The following is a 25,137-nucleotide window of genomic DNA, read 5'->3' as shown; positions in this document are numbered from 1 at the left end:
AGCAAAAAAAAAAAATCTCAGAGGTGATCAAATACCACCAAAATAAAGCTCTATTTGTGGGGAAAAAAGGACACCAATTTTGTTTGGGTACAGTGTAGCATGACCGCGCAATTGCCATTTAAAGTGCGACAGTGCTGAAAGCTGAAAATTGGCTTGGGCGGGAAGGTGCGTAAGTGTCTGGTATGGAAGTGGTTAAACAAGTGGTTATTTGAGTTACTGTTGCCTTTCTATCTTCTCTAACCAGTCTGCCCATTCTCCTCTGACATCAGCAAGGCGATTTTGTGCACACAACTGCCGCTCACTGGGTATTTTCCCGTTTTTGGACCATTCTCTGTAAACTGGAGATGGTTGTGTATGAAAATCCCAGTAGATCAGCAGTTTTTGAAATACTCAGACTAGCCCGTATGGCACCAACATCCATGCCACATTAAAAGTCAATTAAATCCTCTCTCTTCCCCATGCTGATGCCCGGTTTGAACTCCGGCAAGTCGTCTTCACCACATCTAGATGCCTAAATGTGAACTGAGTTGATGCCATGTGATTGGCTGATTAGCAGTTGGTGTTAGCAATTGAACAGGTGTACCTAATAAAATGGCTGGTGAGTATATATTGTACATTCACATCAGCCCCTGCCCTCAAGGAGCTTACAATCTAAGGTCCCTAACTCTCACTCATGTATACACATACTAGGGCCAGTTTGGACAGGAGCCAATTAACCTACCTGCATGTCTTTGAAATGTGGGAGGAACTCTGAGTACCCAGGGGAAAACCCATCCCTTAGAAGTCCCCGACTAGCTAAGAATTTCCCAGTACTCTCAGTCCTACAGATTGTGCTGTACAAAATTGATCTACTCCAGATAAAATCTTTACTCAAGCATTTTGCTTTGCTCAAGCATTTTACTTAGCTATATCCTATTGAGGAGGGGTTACTTAAAAAGTATACAGTCCCTGTAGTGGATCTGGCCTTTTTTTGTATAAGCAAGATTTTGATAGTGCCTGTGAAAGATGTCCTGATGTTTTAAATATGCTGTGCAGAAACACCTAGAGGGCCTGTGAGGTCCACTTTGCCCTGCTGTACAGTCTTGTCTACTAGACCATAAGTATCTGAGCTAAGAATATAGCACTGCCCCAAAGATGCTGCTTGCAGGACTTTTTCTTCCATCCTGCAAGCGCACTGCCCCAGTGTGAAAGCACTTTCACAATGGGGAGGCATGAAAGGTGCTTCACAGGCGCTATTTATAGAGCTAAAATGCCTAAAAAGCGTCCCAGTGTGAAAGGGGTCTTAGTTGCAATGGCAGCGTCTGCACTCTAACCGGTGGACGAATCGGCCTATGGGGGGGGGGGGGATGTGACATCACATGCTCCCTGGACAGGCAAGTGCCCTTATTGAAAGTCAGCAGCTAAAGTACTTGTAGCTGCTGACTTTTGAAAAAAAATGTTTTTATGGCTGGAACTCCACTTCTCCTCCTTAGGCTGTTCATAAAGGGCCTAAGGTTGAAGTGGTTATACTAGGATCATGACTGCAGCTGTAGTCATCACCCAGGTATTATTTTTTATCCCCAGAGTTTCTATTTAGCAAAAGTAATCTGAGCGGCTATGAAGCTGCTTGGATTACTTTTACAGATGGTGGAACAGGGTTACTCCCTCTGTCGCCTTTCCTGGGTGCACCTGTGTGATTGGGGAACCTGGTAAGGATGCATGCGGCAAAATCTTGTGCTGGGAACACAGTGAGAGGAACTGATGATGTTCCTTCCACTCTGTGATATCAGAAACTGGAATGGACGAGGATTTTGTCACTTCCGTTTTCGGTCTTTTGTAAACAACTTGTGAAAGCATCAGATCAAATTGATCTCGGGTTAATCAGATGCTTTGGTGGCCAGAGGATAGATCTGTGCTCATGTGTAAAGGCGAGCACACATATGGCCACGAACGTCAGAGCAAGGGCAATAATTCTAGCGCCAGAACTTCTGTGTAACTCTAAACTGGTTGCATATGGAGATTTTAAGGTACCATAGTTTGGCACCCTTTCATGGGTGTATGCATTTTGTATGTGCCCTAAACATTTGTAACCCTTCCTCATAACAGGTCTTCCAGCCCCCTTACTATCAATATTACCTTTTTAGATGTTTCTCAGGACAAAGTGTCATGACTAAATGCAAGGTTTCTGAAGAATGTTACTTAAAGGATCACTAAAGGAACATTTTTTTTTAGCTAAATAGCTTCCTTTACCTTACTGCAGTCCTGGTTTCATGTCCTCATTGCTCGTTTTTGCTCTGATGTTGCTGTAATACTGCTCTGTTCTGGACACTTCCTGGTTGTCTGGCTCCTTATGAAAAAAGTCATTTGAGATTTTAGTTTCGTTTTTCTAGCCATGACTCTCTATGGCACTGTCCAGCACAGAGGCATGAAATAACATGCAAAGACTAAACTAGTTTCAGTTTCGTTTTTGCATCTAGAGGCACATTATATGATTGATTTTTATCTATTTTTATTCGTTTTTAAAAGGAATCAGTTAACTATTATGTCTCTATATAAATAGAGTAGTAGAGCAAAAGCACCAATTAAAGGTAAATAACCATCAGCGACCGAGTCCCTCTAGAAATAGTTTAGAAATAGTTATATTATGTCTCTATACCTTGTAAACAGTCATTTCAGCAAAAAAAAAAAAATTCCTTTAGTGATCCTTTAACCACTTCCCGCCCGGCCTATGGCCGATTTACGTCCGGGAAGTGGTTATGAAATCCTGACAGGACGTTCTAGAACGTCCTGCAGGATTTCATGCCGCGCGCGCCCGTGGGGGCGCGCATCGCGGCGATCGGTGATGCGGGGTGTCAGTCTGACACCCTGCATCTCCGATCTCGGTAAAGAGCCTCCGGCGGAGACTCTTTACCACGTGATCAGCCGTGTCCAACCACGGCTGATCACGATGTAAACAGGAAGAGCCGCCGATGGCTCTTCCTCACTCGCGTCTGACAGACGCGAGTAGAGGATAGCCGATCTGCGGCTCTCCTGACAGGGGGGGTTAGCGCTGATTGTTTATCAGCGCAGCCCCCCCTCGGATCGCCACACTGGACCACCAGGGATGCCCACCCTGGAGCACCAGGGTGGGCAAAAAAAAATAAAAAAAATAATAAAAAAAAAAGTCTAAAAAAAATAAAAAAAAAAAAAAAACCATAAAGAAAAAAGATGCCAGTCAGTGCCCACAAATGGGCACTGACTGGCAACAATCAGTGCTGCCACCCCAGTGTCCATCAGCGCCACCCCAGTGTCCATCAGCGCCACCCCAGTGTCCATCAGTGCCACCCCACAGTGCCCATCCATGCCCAGTGCCCACCTAGCAGTGCCCATCTGTGCCACCCATAAGTGCCCATCTGTGCCGCCCATGAGTGCCCATCTGTGCCGCCTATGAGTGCCCAGTGCCGCCCATGAGTGCCCAGTGCCGCCCATGAGTGCCCATCAGTGCCACCTACGTGTGCCCATCAGTGCCGCCTACGTGTGCCCATCAGTGCCGCCTACGTGTGCCCATCAGTGCCGCCTATGTGTGCCCATCAGTGTCGCATACCAGCGCCGCCAATCAGTGCCACCTCATCTGTGCCCGTCAGTACTACCTCATCGATGTCCATCAGTGCCATCTCATCGGTGCCCATTAGTGCCGCCATATCAGTGCCCGTAATTGAAAGAGAAAACTTATTTACAAAAAAATTAACAGAAAAAAATAAAAACTTAATTTTTTTCCAAATTTTCAGCCTTTTTTTAGTTGTTGCGCAAAAAAAAAAAATCGCAGAGGTGATCAAATACCACCAAAAGAAAGCTCTATTTGTGGGGAAAAAAGGACGCCAATTTTGTTTGGGTACAGTGTAGCATGACCGCGCAATTGCCATTCAAAGTGCGACAGTGCTGAAAGCTGAAAATTGGCTTGGGCGGGAAGCTGCGTAAGTACCTGGTATGGAAGTGGTTAAGCTGGCTCTACATACAATGTTCTTATTCAATTTCCTTTAGATTTTTATTTTGGCTATGTAGTGCAAGGGCCTGCCTGTTTGCATACAAATTGAAAGAGTTTAGGTTTGAACTCCTATTATATGGTTTTGGTAAATCTAAAGGAAAATTGTACAAGAAAATGATATGATGTATGGCCAGCCTTAGTCTGATCTAAGTCTGACCTCATTAAGATACAGTGGAAGAAGCCCAGCCTCTAACTCTTGGGACAGATAGGACAGCCATAGACAGTTTCAATCAAGAGATTCGAGCCATGTGTTGGCAGGCTGAATGTGCCAAGTTGATCGATCAAACAACTTGGGCACAACCACCCTGCTGGATTTGCATGCAATTATCGCTAGCGGCTAAGGCTTCCAAACCAGGGTACAACCAGGGTACAAGTCTGTCTTGCAAGAAGGGGATACCCTCACTTCTCAAAGTGGGTAAAAGGTTGCTGACAAATGCAGCCCTTTGGTCCCAAGATGTTTTGGATGCCTAGGTTCAGTCTGTTGTATCCGAGGGGTTACAAACTAGAAGTTCAATTTCTGTGCCCACACTGCTTTGTGATGTCCATCTTTTCATCATCCCTGCAAAGACTTTCAAACCTTCATGCTACCGTGGTGCAGCTATTGAGTCTGGGAGTGATATCCCTGGACTTGTAAAAGTTTCAGGGTTTCTATTCAAACCTATTCACCATGCCAGAGCGAGCATATGTCCCATTCTAAATTTGAAGTTTCTTAGTACAGTAATAATGGAAACATTTCACATGGAATCTGCAAGATCAGTCATTGCTTTCTTTCCACCAGGAGATGTTCTGGCCTTTATAGAAATCAAGGATGCCTACCTACATTTCCCTATATTTTTGTGCTATATTTTTTAGCTTTCTGTGTTTTGCTGTGGGCATGCATGTTTATGTTCCTTCTTTTTGGGTTGTTCACTGTATCTCAGATACTGGACCCTCTGCTCTGCTTTGCTCATGGGGAATTCCCGTGGTGAGATACTTGGACTACCCCCTTCTGTCCTCAGGGCCCTCTAACAGGCCAGGTTTGCAAGATAACTGAAATACATCACAGGTGATATCATTTTCTGCTCAGCGATTGCAGTATTCTAGTCTACATCTCCCCAAGGTAATGCATAAAATCTGGCCCGTTAGTGGGCCCTGAGGACAGGGTTGATGACCACTGCTTTAAACCCTGCAGAGGTTTGGGTGGAAATTGAACTTTCAGAAATCAGATCTGGAACAGATTTATTGCTCATAGTACTTGGGCCTCCTCTCGGATTCAGCCCAGCTCAGGGTCTTTCTCCCGCCAAGGAAGGCTCTGACTGTAGGAATGAACCCACCCTTTGCTTTGATGGTCCTGGGCTTGATGGTGGCCTCCTTTGGGGCAGCCCCATTTGCCCAGTTCTACTGCAGACCATTGCATCTCAATTTTCTGGCTGCAAGGGTCAAAAAGGCACATTCTGGGGAATTTTGCCTGAAACTGTGGACCAGATAAGCTATGATCGATGGATCACCAGTCCAGCCCTGGATTATGTAACATTTTAGGAGCTCAGTTTTTAAAAGCTTGAGTTTGGGAAGTAGTTTGTAATCTGTACTGATATGTCTGTTAATAGGTTAGTAATAAACAAGGAGACTGAAGGGGTGAGCTAAGCAGTAGATAGATTTAATTGGGTGGTAACAGCATAAAAATTGTATTTGAAGCCATGTGAGGTCATCAGCTGACCAAGCAAGATTTATACAGTGGAGAATAGAAGGGCTCTGAGAACAGAGCCTTTTGGACTCCCACAGGAAGAGGAGGTGCCAGAGTTGTCAGTGACACTGAAGGCACACTTGGATAAATAGGAGGAGAACTAGGAAAAGCAGTCTTGGAGGCAGTGGAGATTTTGAGGAGTGGTCAACTGTGTAGGCAGCAGAATAATGGTCTAATAGTAAGAGAATGGTGGCCATTGGGCAGCACTGACATCACATTGGCAAAGCACAGGTATATATCGTTTTTTTTTTTTTTTTATTGTGCAATATTTTTATTGAAATATAAAAAGAATACAAATGCAACATTCCCACGCAGGGGATACCAACAGTAGGCTCAAAACAAAACAGCGTGAACAAGTACCCATATGGAATGTGTTTTAAAGGATATACTGTCGATCAACAGTAACCCTCCAACCAAGGCCGGGGGTCAACACAGGGTGCCTGGGCCTTAGGGCACAGAGGCTTTAGTGTGGAGTAATCCACAAAAGTTTAATGAAAACTAACCGTAGGCTGGTCATTTAGTTAAGAGGGGGGGGGGGGCGCAACATGTTTTGTCACCAGTCACATAACTTTCTCAGGTGGATCATATATAGATTGTACAAGATGATGTTGCACCTTTAACCAAAAATGCATTAGAAAATGTTTTACTTACCGTACTTTCGCATTTGCATTTACATTTTTTCTTCAACTTTTTATTCATTTTCTTCTAGATGCCTCGGTTACTGGTACGTCCTACTAGTTCTGAAACTCCAAGTGCAGCTGAACTTGTCAGTGCTATTGAAGAACTTGTTAAAAGTAAAATGGTAAGCAAAATTGATCAGATAAAAATGTGTGAAGGGACTATGAGAGCTTATATAGACTTTACCATGTTACAACCATTTGGCAATTGTAGTACTATTTGCACTACAAAAATAAATATGCAGAACAGAAGTGCAAAATGCAACAATGGTTTAAAGCAGGGCTCAAAATTTCAAGTCCTGAGATACTAGCCAGGCCTCAAGACGTACTCGCCACCAGTTGCCCTGCCCAACCCCTACCATGTCCTTCCCCCCTAATCCCGCCCCTAGACATGCCCTCATAAATTATCTCATGAAATGACACTTAAATGTTTTATGCAGAATTAAGTTATAAAAATAAATATTAACAACAACTTTATCCATGCCCAAAAATGCAGCCTGCCCATGTCTACCAATGCAGCATGTGTCCCCAGTGCAGCCACGTATCCCCAATGCAGCCACGTATCCCCAGTGCTGCCACGGGTCCCCAGTGCAGCAAAATGTCCCCAGTGGAGCCTGTGTCCCCATTGCAGCCAGTGTCCCCATTGCAGCAACATGTCCCCAATGCAGCAACATGTCCCCAGTGGAGCCAGTGTCCCCAATGCAGCAAAATGTCCCCAATGCGGCCAGTGTCCCTATATTGCGGCCAGTGTCCCTATATTGCGGCCAGTGTCCCTATATTGCGGCCAGTGTCCCTATATTGCGGCCAGTGTCCCTATATTGCGGCCAGTGTCCCCATTGCAGCCAAGTGTCCCCATTGCGGCCAGTGTCCCTATATTGCAGCCAGCGTCCCCCATGTTGCAGCCTACCTCTGCATGGTAAGAGACAGGAGAGGAGATGAGCCGCCGCCTGGTTGTTCAAAGTGCGGGGAACATGACAGCTTTCAATTCAATAGCTGTGTTCCCCGCCACCAGCCGTCATATACAGCCCCTCCCCCCTTGCCTGAGATACTAGCCAGGCCTCAAGACGTACTCGCCACCAGTTGCCCTGCCCAACCCCTACCATGTCCTTCCCCCCTAATCCCGCCCCTAGACATGCCCTCATAAATTATCTCATGAAATGACACTTAAATGTTTTATGCAGAATTAAGTTATAAAAATAAATATTAACAACAACTTTATCCATGCCCAAAAATGCAGCCTGCCCATGTCTACCAATGCAGCATGTGTCCCCAGTGCAGCCACGTATCCCCAATGCAGCCACGTATCCCCAGTGCTGCCACGGGTCCCCAGTGCAGCAAAATGTCCCCAGTGGAGCCTGTGTCCCCATTGCAGCCAGTGTCCCCATTGCAGCAACATGTCCCCAATGCAGCAACATGTCCCCAGTGGAGCCAGTGTCCCCAATGCAGCAAAATGTCCCCAATGCGGCCAGTGTCCCTATATTGCGGCCAGTGTCCCTATATTGCGGCCAGTGTCCCTATATTGCGGCCAGTGTCCCTATATTGCGGCCAGTGTCCCTATATTGCGGCCAGTGTCCCCATTGCAGCCAAGTGTCCCCATTGCGGCCAGTGTCCCTATATTGCAGCCAGCGTCCCCCATGTTGCAGCCTACCTCTGCATGGTAAGAGACAGGAGAGGAGATGAGCCGCCGCCTGGTTGTTCAAAGTGCGGGGAACATGACAGCTTTCAATTCAATAGCTGTGTTCCCCGCCACCAGCCGTCATATACAGCCCCTCCCCCCTTGTCTGGGAAACTTTGATAGACAGATCACCCATCCTATCCTGGGATTGGTGATCTGTCTATCAACGTGCCCAGACAAGGGGGAGGGGCTGTATACAACGCCGCACGGCGGGGAACACAGCTATTGAATTGAAAGCTGTTATGTTTCCCGCGCTTTGAACAACCAGGCGACAGCGACAGCAGCATCGACTCTCCTCTCCTCGCTATCCCTCAAAATTTACTTGCAAAATGCAAGCAGGTGAGTGTAAATTTTGAAAGCTGGTTTAAAGTGTGCATTTGCCAGAAGTCTGCCAAGCAAATTAGTTGGAATCTTTGGTGCATGAAGGGAACTGTGATTAATTTGGCATGGTCACATTGGCTTCATTCTGCAAACAAGCGGGCTATTAATATACCTGAATATTCTCTTTCAGAGGGACAGGGTTAAATGAAAAGGTGGTTGTGTCTGTCTGTATGTGGCAAGTGATCTCACAGCGAGTGTGAAAGGAACACCTTGTTGATATAGATGTACTGAATTATGGCATTATGGCTGGAGCCTCATATGGGTGTGCACAATTCAAAGTTTATCGTTGGAATTTGTTAAAGGCCACCAATGTTAATGAGGAGGTGGAGACACAGCTCCTTGCACATATAGAAAGACCTTCAACAGTTGGGACAGTGATAATAATTGAGTATTTTTGGTACCCTGAAAATGCATGAGGTCCAGTGTGAAGTTTCCACAGTCAATGATGATTTGGCGAGCCAAGTCATCTGCTGCTGTTGGTCCACTGTGTTTATCAAGTCCAAAAGTCAGCGCAGCCCTCTACCACTTTATGCTTCCCTCTGCTGACCAGCTTTATGTAGATGTTGATTTAATTTTCCAGCAGGACTTGGCACCTGCCCACACTGCCAAAAGTACCAATACCTGGTTTATTGATCACTGTGCTTAACTGGCCAGCAAACTTACCTGACCTAAACCCCATAGTGGGGTATTTTCAAGAGGAAGAGCAGAGACCCCAGACCCAAAAATGCAGAGGAGCTGAAGCCCACTATTAACCACTTAAGCCCCGGACCATTTGCAAATGACCGACCCACTTTTTGCCATTTGGTACTGCGTCGCTTTAACGGACAATTTCACAGTCGTGCGACGTGGCTACCAAACAAAATTTACGTTCTTTTTTTCCCACAAATAGAGTTTCCTTTTGGTGGTATTTGATCACCCCTGTGGTTTTTATTTTTTGCGCTATAAACAAAAATAAAGTGACAATTTTGAAAAAATATATATATATTTTTCACTTTTTGCTATAATAAATATCCCCCAAAAATATATAAAAAAAAATGTTGTCCTCAGTTTAGGCTGATGTGTATTCTTCTACATATTTTTGGTAAAAAAATAAACGCAATAAGCGTTAATTGATTGGTTTGCGCAAAAGTTATAGCGTCTACAATATAGGGGATAGTTTTATGGCATTTTAAGTATTTTTTTTTTTTTTTACTAGTAATGGCGGCGATCAGCGATTTTTATCGTGATTGCGACATTATGGCGGACACATCGGACACTTTTGACAAATTTTTGGGACTATTGTTGTTTTTACAGCGATCAGTGCTATAGAAATGCACTGATTACTGAAAATGACACTGGCAGTGAAGGGGTTCACCACTAGGTGGCACTGTAGGGGTTAAGTGTGCCCTAGTGAGTGTTTCTTACTGTAGGAGGGATGGGCTGTGTGTGACAAGACTGTCATCACCGCTGCCGATTACAGGAAGCGGTGATCACTGTCATTGTCGCTATGCAGAATGGGGAGATGCTTATTTACATTAGCATCTACCTGCTCTATTTCTCCGTGAGATGATCGTGGGTATCCCCGCAGCGATCGAGTCCACGGTCAGGTTCACAGAGCTCGCGGCAGGCTCGCGCGTGCACAATGGCGCTTCCTTAACTACTTGCCGCCGTCATTCTACGGCGGCAGGTTGGCTCTCCTGCGTGAGAGCCCGTAGCTCTACGTCGGCTCTCTCGCAGGGAACTAGGGGCACACACGCACCCCCAGCTCGCTCATGTGCGCGTGCCCGGCGGGCGCGATCGCCCCCGGGCACACGCGAACGCTCGTTACAGAGCGGGGACCGGGAGCTGTGAGTGTAAACAGACAGCTCCCGGTCCTGTCAGGGGGGGAAATGCTGATCCTCTGTTAATACAATGTATGAACAGAAGATCAGTGATTTCCCATAGTGAGGCCCCCCCCCCCCCCCCCCACAGTAAGAACACACCCAGGGACATACTTGCCAGTGGCATATTTATAGTAAACCAATGCATTTTTATAGCACTGATCGCTATAAAAATGCCAATGGTCCCAAAAATGTGTCAAAAGTGTCCGCAGTCTCCGCCATAATGTCGCAGTACCGAAAAAAATCGCTGATTGCCGCCATTACTAGTAAAAAAAAAATATTAATAAAAATGCCATAAAAATACCCCCTATTTTGTAAACGCTATAACTTTTGCGCAAACCAATCAATAAACGCTTATTGCGATTTTTTTTTTTACGAAAAATATGTAGAACAATATGTATCGGCCTAAACGGAGCAAAAAAAAAGTTTTTTTATATATTTTTGGGGCATATTTATTACAGCAAAAAGTAAAAAATATTCATTTTTTTCAAAATTGACGCTCTATTTTTGTTTATAGCGCAAAAACTAAAAACCGCAGAGGTGATCAAATACCACCAAAAGAAAGCTCTATTTGTGGGAAAAAAAGGACGCCAATTTTGTTTGGGAGCCACGTCGCACGACCAAGCAATTGTCAGTTAAAGCAACGCAGTGCCGAATCGCAAAAAGTACTCTGGTCTTTGACCAGCAATATGGTCCGGGGGTTAAGTGGTTAAAGGGGACGTATATATACGTCCTTCTGCCCAGGAGTGCCATTGTGTCGCGGTTAAAGCAACCTGGGCTTCCATAACACCTCAGCAGTGCCACAGGCTGATCGCCACCATGCCACACTGCATTGGTGCAGTAATTCATGCAAAAGGAGCCCCAACCAAATATTGAGTGCATACTATATTGTACACTGACATACTTTTCTGTATTAAAGATCCTTTTTTTATTGGTCTTATGTAATATTAAATTTTTATAAGATACTGAATTTTGGGTTTTCACTAGCTTTAAGCCATAATCGTCAAAATTAAAAGAAAGAAAGGCTTAAAATACATCACTCTGTGTGTAATGAATCTATAAAATGAGTTTCACTTTTTGAATTAAATTACTGAATATAAAGTAACTTTTTGATGATATTCAAATGTTTTGAGATGCACCTGAATGTGAAGGGAGTATTTTGTGTTGTATAAATCTTTTATAGGTGTGACTTTCCTGTGTCATGTTCTGGAAAATTAGGTAATGCCCAGATGTCTGTTATATATAGGACTGTTGCTACCTTTACAAGATGATCTCCAAGACACAACTCTACTCTTTCTGGAAATATTTTTATTTATTTTTTTAAGCTCCAAGAGCTTGAATCTCAGACAACCTTCTGTTTAAGGTTCTTACACTCCCTTGTAGGTAATGGCCCGAACCGAACACTGCTCTGTTGGAGCAAACGATTGAACTGACATGAGATTCAGAAACACCAATAGATCTCACTGGGAAAGACTCTTTTCCTTGGTAACCAAATCCTCACAACTGCCTTCAAAATTCATGCAGACTAAAGGATTCTTGCCCCATTTAAATTTGTTATGGTCGATATGGCCAACGCTTGCAAGCTCAATGATAATAGGCTAATGCTCATGTCCCATCCGGCCTAGAGGAAGTATAGAACAACCATCATCAGAGGGGCAGTAGAATCAATGTCTTGCTCTACCAAGTAAATGCAAACTTGTTCCAGATTTAGGCATAGATGTTGTAAGTAGAGTGCCTTCTAGCACTCCAAGTAGAGATCGCTCTGGAGCAAACTGAGTTTCCCAGCCTCCCCTTTTGGTGCTCTCCTTGCAGCCCCGATCTGCGTATCTGTGGAGGGGAATTGCCTTCTGTGTCCTGAAGTGAATGGCCAGGGAAAACCAAGGCCATTGTGGCCAGTATGGAGTAGTGGCCATGACAGCTGTGTTCTCCCTTGACAGCCTCAAGAGGAATCTCATTACAAGAGCAGTTGGGGGGGGGGTATATTTAGGCTAAATTGCAGCCTCAAGGAGAGAGCAGAATGTCTGCCCCATGTGCCTTGGGGTGCGGAAACATGGTCAGACATACCAAAGTTTGTATATTACTGTGGGAAGCAAAGAGGTCAGTCTGTCGTAGGCCCCACCTGTGGACCAGCTCGGAGAAGACCTGGGACATAGACCCACCTATGCTCTGGGTAGCTTGCACCATAGTCATTCTGCCTGTGTGTTCAAAAAATTTGCTGGGAGGTAAACTGCTTTTGGAATTTGCTGGTGATCTTCCATGCCAGACGTTATGGGTTTCACCTTTCTCAATAGCATATTGCTGCGAGTTACTCCCTGGATCTGAATATAGGCAGCTGCTGCCCTGTTGCTCAACTGCAAGAAGACTGGTCTTCCTTGATTCTGTGTAGCATGGCCAAAGTGCTAAAAAGGCTGTTTGAACTTCCAGCACTTTAGAGACTACCCTTATTGGCTGAGAATCTCTGCTTGCCTTGACCGACAGTCCTTCGCAGTGTGCCTTCCAAGCTGTCTTGCGATATGATTCGGAACAGTGATGCAGTCTAAGGGTTCTAATGGGCCCTGACTTCCTCAAGGTCTATCCATCACCGTGAACCTATACTGAATGACAATGTTATTAACTGTGCTAGATCCTGTTTCCTCTCTTGCCCTAGGAATCCTAGTTGAAACTGGTGCAGTGCCCATGGGCCCAAGGAATCAGTGGTATGCATGACGACATTGTGCCCAGAAAACTGAAGCACTGAGAAGCTATTAAACAAGCTGAGGTATCTGTCCTCAGAATTCTCTTCCTGACTGTCACCGTGTTCTCTAATGGAAGCAAAACCGAGGAACTAGCAAAGCACCCCCACAGTACACTAACTGTTGGGCTGCAGAAAGTTGGTTCTCTCCCCCTTTTTTTCTGTAAGTTGATAACCCAGCTATATCTCTGGGGGGTATATATGAGGACCTCTTGGTGCTACAGCAATTGTTACAGTCCTCTGGATAGAAGAAGAATGAAGTCCAGGTAGTGGTGAACCCAGCGACCCTGTTCTCTGAGTGGAGCTGCCACAGCACTAAGACCCTTGTGAGCATTCTCAGAGATATTTATATGCCAAAAAGTAGACTGTTAAAGTGGATATGCATCTAACCGATCGCCAAACTTGCTTATTTTGGAAAGAAAAGGAAAATAAAAAATTTGGGATGTGAGGATAGGCATCCAGCTGTCTGGTTGTACTGTATGAATGGACTCCATCTTAAAGATCTCTAAGAGGATCAAAAAGGTTTGACCTCCGGGGGGCAGCCTGGCCCCTTTTGGGGTTAGGCACTTGTTTTGCCACCTCGGGACGGGCATGTCGACGGGGGTAGGGGTCGGTCGGAGTTGTTGCATGTGGGGAGGTAAGATGGAGATCCATGGAGGCCCCCCTTCCCTCGTGCACACTCGGCCGACTTACCTTTTATTCTGCACACTGTTTACTGTTTTAATTGTTGTCCAGTAGATCAGCCGGTTTGACCTCCGGTCCTTGACCCCCCCCCCCCCTCAGCGAGTACCCATTTTATCAACTGACGAGAGGCTTGAGATGTCGCCCCCACGCTTTATTTTCCAGTCTTTTTTTTTTTCTGTTGTGTTTTATGCGCTGGGGAGGTCTCCACTTGCGGCTCGCTGCCCGGCCCCTGGGCCTTTGTGACACTATTTAGAGTACTGGGTCTCGATGTGTCTATATGTATCATTGTTTCTCAGTGTTTATCTTGTTTTTATGTTATGTTGGGAAAAAATAAAAAAATGAATGGCTTATTGTTTGCTGCAAAACGCTCCTGGCAACATGTGTTGTGCTGTACTATTATGCCATTCACAAATAAAGATTTTACAAAAAAAAAAAAATGGTTTGACCTCCTCCGAACAGGACGCTAGCCACAGTCCCCTACGAACTACAATCAGGGTCGAGTAGAAAACCTGCAATCTCTGCTGTGAATGGGACCAGGATGACAACCCCCTGAGTCTGAAGTGTCTAAGTATTGTAGCAGCCCACCCGCTGTTGCAGTGGATTTGGCAGCTACCCAAGGATTTTGATTTATGGGCCTTGTGAAAGGTTGTCCATAGAGGAGCGGAACTTGCCGGGAGAATCTTTTTCTTTTTACTTTTTGCTTCTGGTGTTATGGGAGCAGATCGGACTTACCTCCTGTCACTTCCGATATGGCTGTCTCCAGTTTCCTACCAACAGAGATCTTGTGCCATAAAGTGACTTACACCAATTTTGTTTCTAGGAAGCAAGACACAGCCCAGGGTCTCAACCATAGGGCCCCCCTAGCCGGGACCAAGTAAAGAATTTTCTTGGTCAGGTACCTGGTTAAGACTATTGCCGCTTCTGCAGTAAAGTTTGCCGACACATTCATCTTGGCTAGGGCCCGAATATCAGCCTCATGTATTTCCTCCACAACTGCTGTCTCTAAATCCTGGGACCGGAAACCTAAAGCACTAGTCACCAAGGTAAATGCCACTGCCAAACGGCAGGCCCCTCTCGGCCACCTTGTTATTGGATTACCGCCGCCTTTACTGTAGGCATGGATTTCTACAATGCTATATCTGGTCTCTGCCAAGGATAAAACTTGTATACACAATTGAAGAAAAAACACTCTCCAGACTTTTGCCATTCCTCGGTTTAAATCTCTTCCCTAAATAGAAAAGGGATTGCCGTTTTAAAAGGGTAAATATGACTTTAGCCTCGCACACACGACCAGTTTTCCTGCCAGGAAAACTGCCAGGAGAGCATTTGGCCGGGAATCCCGGCCATGTGTATGCTCCCTAGCAGTTTTCCCGTCAGGAATACAGCCAAGAGCCCGGACGGGAAAATAGAGAACTCTCCATCGGTCGTCTGCATGCTTACCTGTCAGAGGTAAACCCGCGCATGCTCGATAAGACTTTGACGCATGCGCAGTAGCATACAAGGTTGGTGTGGGGTGTAGCAAGATGGCGGTGACGGCATCGAATGTGACAAGCGCTGGCTCGTCGTAGTCGATGACGTCACAGCATTCTTGCCATTCAAAAGAACGGCTGTTATTTTGAGTAGTCGTCTGTATACAGAGCTTTGCAAGGCCAGCTTGCCAGGAATCCCGTGGGTAAAACCAAAGTTTTTTTCCTGAAGGGATTCCCGGCCGGGTGTACAGTGCTTAAGTCTTTTTACCCATATAATGGCCTGCATGACTGCCTGGATACACAGTTTCACAAATAAAAAACTGAAACCAAGCAGCTCTGGGTCTTCTCCTGGTGAAGAGGAGCTACTATTATCTGCAGGCTGCCCCCTTCGCCGGGATAGCAGAAGTGAGTGGTTGAGCGCCACATGCCAAGGTGCCAGGTTGCTCTTCTAGTGGCTATACTAGCACTAGGAGCGGGCTACCTGGCCGGGGTAATTAAAGTGAGTTCAAAACAGAATCTTGTGCCACCCTTATAAATAATAGACATTTGGCGTTACCTGTTAGCTGCAAACTCCTCCAGGCAGTCTTTACTCACCAGCCTCTTGGGCATAGGCACTGCGCCACAGGCCCTGCAGGACTCTTGCTGGGTCGCTGGCTCTGGGGAAGAGGAGCATAGATGTATTTCTTTGAGTTTTTCCCTTGTGTGGGAGCAGCATCCGACCTATGCTTTTCCGAAGAACGTCTGCCTTTCCCTGACTCTGATCATTGAGAGCATGGGCTGAAGCAAATTAAAGCAATCCGCATGAGATGGGCAATCTTTTCCTGAAAACTTACTGATATGGTGTGGAGGGCCTTTGTATCGGTGGTGACTGGCTCATGATCTGTGGAGAAATAGAACGCTCAGCTGAGATGAGAATAGCTGAAAAAGCGACAGCAGAAGGAGTAGTTATAAGAGAAAGGGATTCCCTTTCTTTTCTTTTTTTTTGAAACATGTATATAAACACGTACATATATCCAGTAGCTCACAAAAGTGAGTACATCCCCTCACATTTTTGTAAATATTTTATTATATCTTTTCATGTGACAACAATGTAAATTAGTGAGTGTACAGCTTGTATAATGAAAATTTGCTGTCCCCTCAAAATAACGCAACACACAGCCATTAATGTCGAAACCGCTGGCAACAAAAGTAAGTACACCCCTAGATGAGATGTCCAAATTGGGCCCAATTAGCCATTTTCTCAATATCATGTGACTCGTTACTGTTAAATGGTCTCAGGTGTGAATGGGCAGCAGGTGTTTTAAATTTGATGTTGTTGCTCTCACTCTCTCATTCTGGTCACTGGAAGTTCAACATGGCACCTCATGGCAAAGAACGCTCTCTGAGGATCTGACAAATAATTGTTGCTCTACATAAAGAGGCCCAGGCCAGTGATGGTGAACCTTGGCACCCCAGATGCTTGGAACTGCATTTCCCATAATGCTCTGCAGTGTAGTTGAGCATCATGAGAAATGTAGTTCCAAAACATCTGGGGTGCCAAGGTTGGCCATCACTGAAACTGAGCTGCAGCATGGTGGCCAAGACCATACAGCAGTTTAACAGGACAGGATCCACTCAGAACAGGCCTCGCCATGGTCAATTAAAGAAGTTGAGTGCACGTTCTCAGCATCATATCCAGATGTTGTCTTTGGGAAATAGAGGTATGAGTACTGCCAGCATTGCTGCAGAGGTTTAAGGGGTGGGAGTCAGCCTGTCAGTGCTCAGCGCATACGCCGCACACTGCATCAAATTGGTCCACATGGCTGTTGTCCCAAAAGGAAGCCTCTTCTAAAGATGATGCACAAGAAAGCCCGCAAACAGTTTTCTGAAGACAAGCAGACTAAGGACATGGATAACTGGAACCATGTCCTTTGGTCTTATGAGACCAAGATCAACTTATTTGGTTCAGATGGTGTCAAGCGTGTGTCGCGGGAACCAAGTGAGGAGTACAAAGACAAGTGTGTCTTGCCTACAGTCAACCATGGGAGTGTCATGGTCTGGGGCTGCATGAGTGCTGCCAGTACTGGGGGGCTACAGTTCATTGAGGGAACCATGAATGCTAACATGTACTGTGACATACTGAATCAGAGCATTATAATCTCCCTTCGGAGACTGAGACGCAGGGCAGTATTCCAACATAACGACCCCAAACACACCTCCAAGACGACCACTGCCTTGCTAAAGGGTAAAGGTGATGGACTGGCCAAGCAGGTCTCCAGACCTAAACCCTATTGAGCATCTGTGGGGCATCCTCAAACGGAAGGTGGAGGAGCACAAGGTCTCTAACATCCACCAGCTCTGTGATGTCGTCATGGAGGAGGACTCCAGTGGCATCCTGTGAAGCTCTGATGAACTCCATATCCAAGAGGGTTAAGGCAGTGCTGGAAAATAATGGTGGCCACACAAAATAGTGGGCTCAATTTGGACATTCTTATTTATGGGTGTACTCACGTTTGTTGCCATGGTTTAGACAGTAATGGCTGTTGAGTTATTTTCAGGGGACAGCAAATTTACACTGTTATACAAGCTGTACACTCACTATTTTAATTGTAGCAAAGTGTAATTTCTTCAGTGTTGTCACATAAAAAGATATAAAATATTTACAAAAATTTGAGGGGTGTACTCACTTTTGTGAGATACTGTGTGCATATATACACAAACATGTGCCATACCTGCAGCAGGGGGCGCCAGAGGAAGTGTGGCTGCAGAGACCAGAAAAGAGCTATAGGCTGAAGCCATGGTCAAGGGTCCTACCATAGCCAACCAATAATACCTATTGAGGCCATTCAACTGTCCCAAGAAAGAAAATCTTTCAGGAATTTTTCCTGCACTAATGGCAAATAGGCACAATTTGCCCTCGGCTTAAATGGTGCCGGGCTTCCCGGCCGACCAGCACGCATGCGCGGGTCAGCGCACTCTGATGATGTCACAGAGTGCACCCCAGGCCTAGAAATACAGAGCTGGGTGGCCGCGCTTGCCCTAAAGGGTTGCCAAGCCACCACGGCAGCAAGGAACAGAGTCCCCACTGGGCAGGATAATGTGAATGGAAATGAGCCACTGCTGGAGGAGAGAGAAAAATAAATGGAAAGGCAGTGAGAAATACAAAGGGAGACATGGGTAAAGGTGACCCTGTATGGCACAAGGGCTAAGAGTTAGAAAGAAAGCATAGCTGGCCCCCCATATAAGCGCTGTAGTCACCAATTTTTAAAGGCAGATTTTGTTCCTAAAGAGTAGACAGGACTAACATAGTTACATAGTTATTCAGGTTGAAAAAAGTTCAACCACGAAAAAATAAACAAACAAAACAGAAGGGCTCCCAGGCTATTTAGCACATTTGAAAAGGATTAAAAATGTTTATATGACTATATGAGGTGTAGGACATGATAGTTCACAACCTCCATCCCTAAATAGCAAGGCTAGCTCAAAAAAGGACAATTTTGGATGTTATATGAAGCATGCAATAACATGGATAGCAAGTATGTCTAACAAGTAGCTTTTATTGGTATAACCGCTATCTATCAAGGTAAACAAAGCATGATTTGTGTATAAAACCAATTGATTTATTGCATACATGTAATACATAAAAGCATCATAGCATAATAAATAGTTATACATTATAATAGCAGACTCATTTGATCCATCTGAGTAATAAGTAAAGCCATACGTCATATTATCAGCATAATACAATATGAGTTTGTAAGATGTTAATGCGGTATAAACACGTATTTAGCATCCAGTTGCTCGACGTGTTTCGTAGAATAACGCCACTCATCAGGAGCAGATGCATTGTAAAAATCTAAGAAAGCTAATAAATAATGTTAGTTATCAATGGGTCTAAACATGGGAGAGGGGGTACAAAGAAAAGAAAGTAGTGGAAAGAAACCCACCCTGCTATGGATCAAGTCGGAGTCTGGGTAAGTACTAACAAGGGCCGAAGGCCAGCCAGGGTTCTCATCAGTCTCGGGAGCTGAGGTGGTATATCCCAAGGCATATGACAGGGGTGCCCAACCTTTTGAAGAGCGAGGGCCACTTAAGCGACTTGGTAACTGGTCGTGGACCACAATAAGTGTCGCGATGGAAGACAGGTCCGTGTCCGCTCTGTATATGATGCAGAGCAGACACTGAGACACAGCCCACTCTACTCTGTGAGCCCTCCCATCCAATCCAACCAGATGGAAGGGGATGGGACCCCCTTCTGTATTTTTTTGAGGATCAGATTGGAGGTAGGTGGGTGCAAATGGACACAAGTTTGTTTACATCTACCACTCTATAGAGGTGAATGGAGGGTCTGTGTGGGTTGAACCGATCATGTGAAAGGGGCTTAAGGCTGATGTGCGGCAGTTTACCTGTACTGCGGGTGCAGCACAGTGCACCTGTGGCTTTCCTGCAGGTTATGTAAAAAATATACTGCGCATACCATAGAATACCAAAAAAAATTATAAGAAAAATCTATAGGCTGCGAATCAAAAATGTTATACAACATACACAGCAAAATAAAGAAAAAGGGGAGTCGCGCTATAAATAAAGTGCACTGTGCCTAATATGATGAACAGAGTGAACTCCACATTGGTGATAAATGAAATTACATAAATATGAGTTCCAACAGCACATAGAAAATAAGAAAAGAGTCCAAAACTGATGTGTGATTATAGTGATGCCCAGTGTGAAGATGATCCAAAAACGGAACAGCGACAGTGATATAAAGCACCTCCACCACGATCAAACACTGACCCTTACCAGAACAATAGATCTCAAAGAGATCAAGTACAGCATATCTAATGGGATCCTCTGAGCAATCAGCAGCCTCGAGCAGATCTTTCCCAGTGGTTGAATCCTCAGGTAATTGTCAATATTACAGGGATATGCAGAAAAACAAAGACTCGCATAGCGTAAAAACCTTTGGGCGTTTAATAAAGTAAAAAGATTTGCACTTGCATCAAGCAGATAAAATCGGAGCACTTAAAAATTTCAAGACGGCCGGCTAACAGAACGTGCACCCGTCTCTTCCGGGTTCAATCATGTGCAGGTTAGCAGCACTTTGCCATCAATGTCTATTATATCCTGCAGGTGTGGCACAAGTTCCTAAAGCGCACCAAACCCGCAGATAATAAAGTCTATGACTCAGGTTTTTTTTTTTCGCCAAATAAGCTTCCCTCTCTAAACTCTCACACTCAGACCTGAAAGTAATTGTTAAAGATCACCTTGTAAAACAACCTAATCAGATTAAATTAGAAATGAAAGGCAAAACATATTTGTATAGATATAATATACAGTACATTACAAATACCCTTTTTTCCTTTTTTTTTTTATAAGAGATCACATTCTCCTTGTTCTCGGCTGCATAAGAGCTGGGAGGAGGAGAAACGGCAGCACACTGAGCTTTCCAGTGAATGGCTGAGCGGGGGGGGGGGCATATCAGGACAAGCCTGATCATTGGAGGAGAGCACACTGCATTCTCAGCACAGCTAGAGAACTGACCACAGTGTGGTCACTTTTTAATAGAGCGACTACCAGGAACAACAGTGATTTCACATAAAGAAAGCATATAAAGAGAACAGGATACTTTCTCATACAAGTACATGATACAGCAGGCACATATCAGGAATATGACATTTGGGGTAACAAAGTTTTTAAAATCAAAGATTCTCTGTGAGAGTCCTGGGACTCATGATTGCCTCGTTCTGAGCTCTTCCCTTTGCTTAGTTCCACTCGAGGCCCCTCCAGCACAACATTTTGTTAGCCTGGAACAAACACTCCTCATTTTTCGACTTCCTTATGCTTCTCTCCAGCCAAGTAAGGACCCTTCTTCTCCAGGGACACCCTATCAGGATGCATTCAGACAGTAACACAGCAGAGGCCTATATCAATCATCATGGGAGGACCAGGAATAAGGCAGCTTTTGACGGTCTGATCATCTCATGGATGGAAAAGCACTGCCCAGCAATCTTTGCTGTTCAGACTTTAAAGGTGGACAGCCTGAAAAAAGATTTCCTCAGTCATCATCACCTGGACAAAAGGGAAATGTCCCTCCATCTCAACAATTTCAATATCCTATATCAGAAATGAGGGACCTCAGATGTGGACATCCTGGCCTCCGGGTTCAACAAGTTACCTCTGTTTATGACCAGGACCAAGAATTCTCTAACATCAGAAGCATTACAAAATTCCATGGACTCAGTTGAGGTCCATTTATCACTTTACTTTAGTTCTTCCTTAATTGCTCCCCAAGATAGAGCAGATAACAAATCGGTGATTCTTATTGCACCAAGCTGGACCAGAAGAACCTAGTACACAGACATACGCGCACTCCTATGAGATAACCCCTGGCCTCTCCCAAACAGGCAAGAGCCAGTGTTCCAAGCTCTGTCATTCCCACATTACTCAAGGCCAGAAAAGCCACTTTGAGAAAAATCTTCTGGAGATCCTTTTTTAACTGGTGTGAACACAGGTGTTTTAACCACAGAGGCTGCTCGATACCTGTCTTTTTTTACAGTCAAAACTTTACCAAACTTGGCTCTCAATACTCTTAAAGCGGAGTTCCGGCCACAATTTCACTTTTTAAATATAAATACCCCTGTAATACACAAGCTTAATGTATTCTAGTAAAGTTGGCCTGTAAACTAAGGTCCGTTTTGTTAAATTGTTACAGCATTTAGACACTTTATAAAATAGAAATTGTCTGGGGCCATCTTAAGTGTGGGCATCATGAAGCCAGACTGTATCACTTCCTGGATTTCAGCCTTGCAGATCTCGAACATGCTCAGTGCTGCACAAGCAGTGTCCGATCAGGTTTCAGCACCTGTGCTGTCCAAGTCACATGATTCTTTGAGACTGGGGAGTGCACAGACTCCTGGAAAGTTACACCCATTACATTCCCAGGAGTCTGTGCGGTGTAGGTTTTTTTTTTTTTTAAATCCAACAAAAGTTTTATTTAGCTTGCAGAGGTACAAGGCATACAAAATCCCCTCGACATATCGGGGACATAAACAAAATAGAAATAAAAAACAGAGAGAAAATGACATGTACAGACATAGCAACCCCATTCTGGAGGTAAATACCCCCCCCCCCCCCCCCCACCACCACTCCGGACAGCGCTCTCGTGGCATCTAATCCCATTCCATGTCTCACCCAACATTAATACCCAGCAACCTATCCATCACCAAGTCCACCGGGGCTAGACCCGGTACATCCAGCCACTTTGCCCATAACTTCTTAAACTTGTGGGCGTTGCCCCTGTGTTGATAGACCAGCTTCTCCATCCTCATCGTTGTCCCAATATTGGCAATCCATTCAGCACGGGTCGGGGGAGCATCAGCTCTCCAATGAACCATGATGAGCTTCCTCGCCTGGAACAACACCCTGTGTATCGCTTCCCTGTCCGCCTCTTCCCATTCGTACTCCTCCAGAGCCCCCAAGAGACATGCCCTCGGGTCCTGTGGAAGAGTCACGTCAAATGCCCACCACCTGAAAAATTTCCTCCCACTGTTCACTATCCAACTCTCCCGCATCCGCTTCCCACCTCTCTCTTATCCTTAGGGGATGCTGCTTCATCACGTATTGCAGCAGAATGGCATAGCACTGGGAGATAAAGCCTTTTGACGTCCCAGCATCCCCCAAAAAGTCAAAAGCAGGGGTAGGCGACAGGCACCACTCAGAAGAGTGACCCTGCGCCACCACTGCATGCCTCAACTGTAGATAGGAGAAGTACATTGACTGCGGCAAGCCAAACTCCTCTCGCAGCGCAGGGAACATACGTAGCACTCCATTACGGAATATATATGTGAGGTGTGTAACCCCATATTGCTTCCATCTGGTCCCCGATTGCAACTTGGCCAGTTCAGTGTAAGTGTCATTTTGCCATATTGGACTGTATTTCGTGTAGCCTTCCGCATTCTGGACATATTTGACCTTGTTCCATACCTTCTGGGTTAGACTAAAAGTGGGGTACTTCTTATGTGGTTTGGCAAAAGCCTGCACCTCCAGCGCCTCAGGGATCGGACTTCTTCCCTGTGCGGTGTAGGTTAGGAAGCATTAGGCACCTAGGTGCAGGAAGTGGGAAGATTAACTATTCTGCCTAACAACAACACTTTGAAGGCATCTAAAAAAAAAAAAATGTTTTCGTAAAGGACTAATGACATTTTTTTAAAACTACTGATGTAATGTTATATTGATGGGTGGAACTCCACTTTAAGCGACCATTTTTGGCCTTGTCCATTGTGTTGCAAATGCATTTGGCTTCTCGCTTTTTTATTAAAAAAAAGAAAAGAAAAAGAAAACCCTTTATTCAAGATGAATCTCCTCCCCCAATTACAGCACTCTGTGCTTTCCAGGTATATCAGTCTGGTTCTTACTATCACATCTGTCAGCTGTGTTTTGTTAGCATTCGCTCTTGTAAGGAGCCCTTCCTAATCTTTTTTAGAGTGACAAAGTAGTCTTACTCCAAAGTGCCCTTGTTTCTTTCTAAGGTGATATCAGCCTTCCACCTTAATAAAGACATTTTCCTACTTTCCTTGTGCCCTGCTCTCAAGCTTCACAAGGAAATTGCTCTCTAGTGGCGTCACTATGGGGGTGCAGCTCGCACCCGGGTGACACCTGAAGAGGGGTGACACCATCCAGAGGGCAGCATCTAGACGAGGGTCCTGGGTCCAGGAGGCAGAGCTTTTTTTAGTCGGAACATGCTGGCGCCTCGCTAACCCTGAGTGAAGACTCAGTCTCAATCTCACTGTCGCTGCAGCTGTCTCCTGTCCCTTCCAATACAGAAGACCGCTGCCAGGAGTGGCAGTCCGCGCATGCAACTCTCTGGATGGCTGCTGCACACTGAAACCTCCCCCGCCCAGGTGCATAAAGGGGGGGGGGGTTGGCTGAAGGAGGGGAAGGGGGGTCTTTACTGATGGATGGGGGTCTTTACTGATGGATGGGGGTCTATACTGATGGATGGGGGTCTATACTGATGGATGGGGGTCTTTATTGATGGATGGGGGTCTTTATTGATGGATGGGGGTCTTTACTGATGGATGGGGGTCTATACTGATGGAAGGGGGTCTATACTGAGGGAGGGGAGTCTGTACTGAGGGAGGGGGGCTATACTTGGTAGAGGGAGGGTCTGTACTGAGGGAGGACTATACTTAGTGGAGAGGGAGATTTGTAATGAGGGGGGACTATGCTTGGTGAAAGGGGGTCTGTACTAAGGGTGTTCTATACTGATGGAGGGGGTCAATAGTTAGTGGAGTATGTACTGACGGAGAGGGGGGACTTTAGTTGGTGGAGAGGGGGGTGAACACTGTGTTGTACCGCACCGGGTGACACCAGCCTTAGTGACACCACTGTTGCTCTCCATTGTTTAGATGTAACCAGGGCTGTCAGAGTGCATCTGAAAGCTCCAGCCTCAACAAATATAAAAAAAAATGCTCTATTTTTGGCCTGCTAACAAGCTCTCAAAAAGGACAACCTGCTTCTAAGTCTGCTGTTGTCAGGTGGATAAGACTCATTGTAAGAGACTATACTCTAAAGCGTCTGGTACCTCCAGCTTATGTGCTGACTCCACCTAATCGGTGGGGATTTACTGGTAATTTCGCCACTAGGCATCTGCTGCTCAACTCTGTAAGGCCACCACCTGATCTTCAGTTCACACATTCTCCAAGTTCTACTAGGAGGATGTCCAGGCCTTTGCCACAAGATTATTTTTTAAATCTTTGTTGGGTTCATTGGCACTGTCCTGTTTTCCTTGCTGTTGCCCACCTTTCTGATCCCTTGCTTGGGAATGTTCTATGGTCTATAAATATCCAGTCTACGTCCTTTACTCTACAATTAGGGTAAAATAAATTTTGACTTAACTGTAAATTCAGTACCTTCGAGTACTGTACAGGTTACAGGCCAACCTTCCCTTTTGTTCATGT

General features: G+C 45.3%; 1 protein-coding gene across 6 annotated transcripts in view; it reads left to right on the top strand.

The window, feature by feature from the left end:
• TRIO (trio Rho guanine nucleotide exchange factor) overlaps positions 1-25,137 on the top strand; it is a 1,129,982-nt gene that overhangs the window by 906,007 nt on the left and 198,838 nt on the right. For all 6 annotated transcript variants that reach the window (XM_040353401.1, XM_040353397.1, XM_040353396.1 and 3 more), the window contains one exon: positions 6,436-6,528. In XM_040353401.1, coding sequence (XP_040209335.1) covers positions 6,436-6,528 — 93 coding nt within the window. The remainder of the gene's footprint in view (positions 1-6,435; positions 6,529-25,137) is intronic.

This window comes from Rana temporaria, chromosome 5, assembly GCF_905171775.1.
Source record: "Rana temporaria chromosome 5, aRanTem1.1, whole genome shotgun sequence".
Classification (NCBI taxonomy): domain Eukaryota; kingdom Metazoa; phylum Chordata; class Amphibia; order Anura; family Ranidae; genus Rana; species Rana temporaria.
This window is presented reverse-complemented; position numbering and strand designations above follow the sequence as displayed.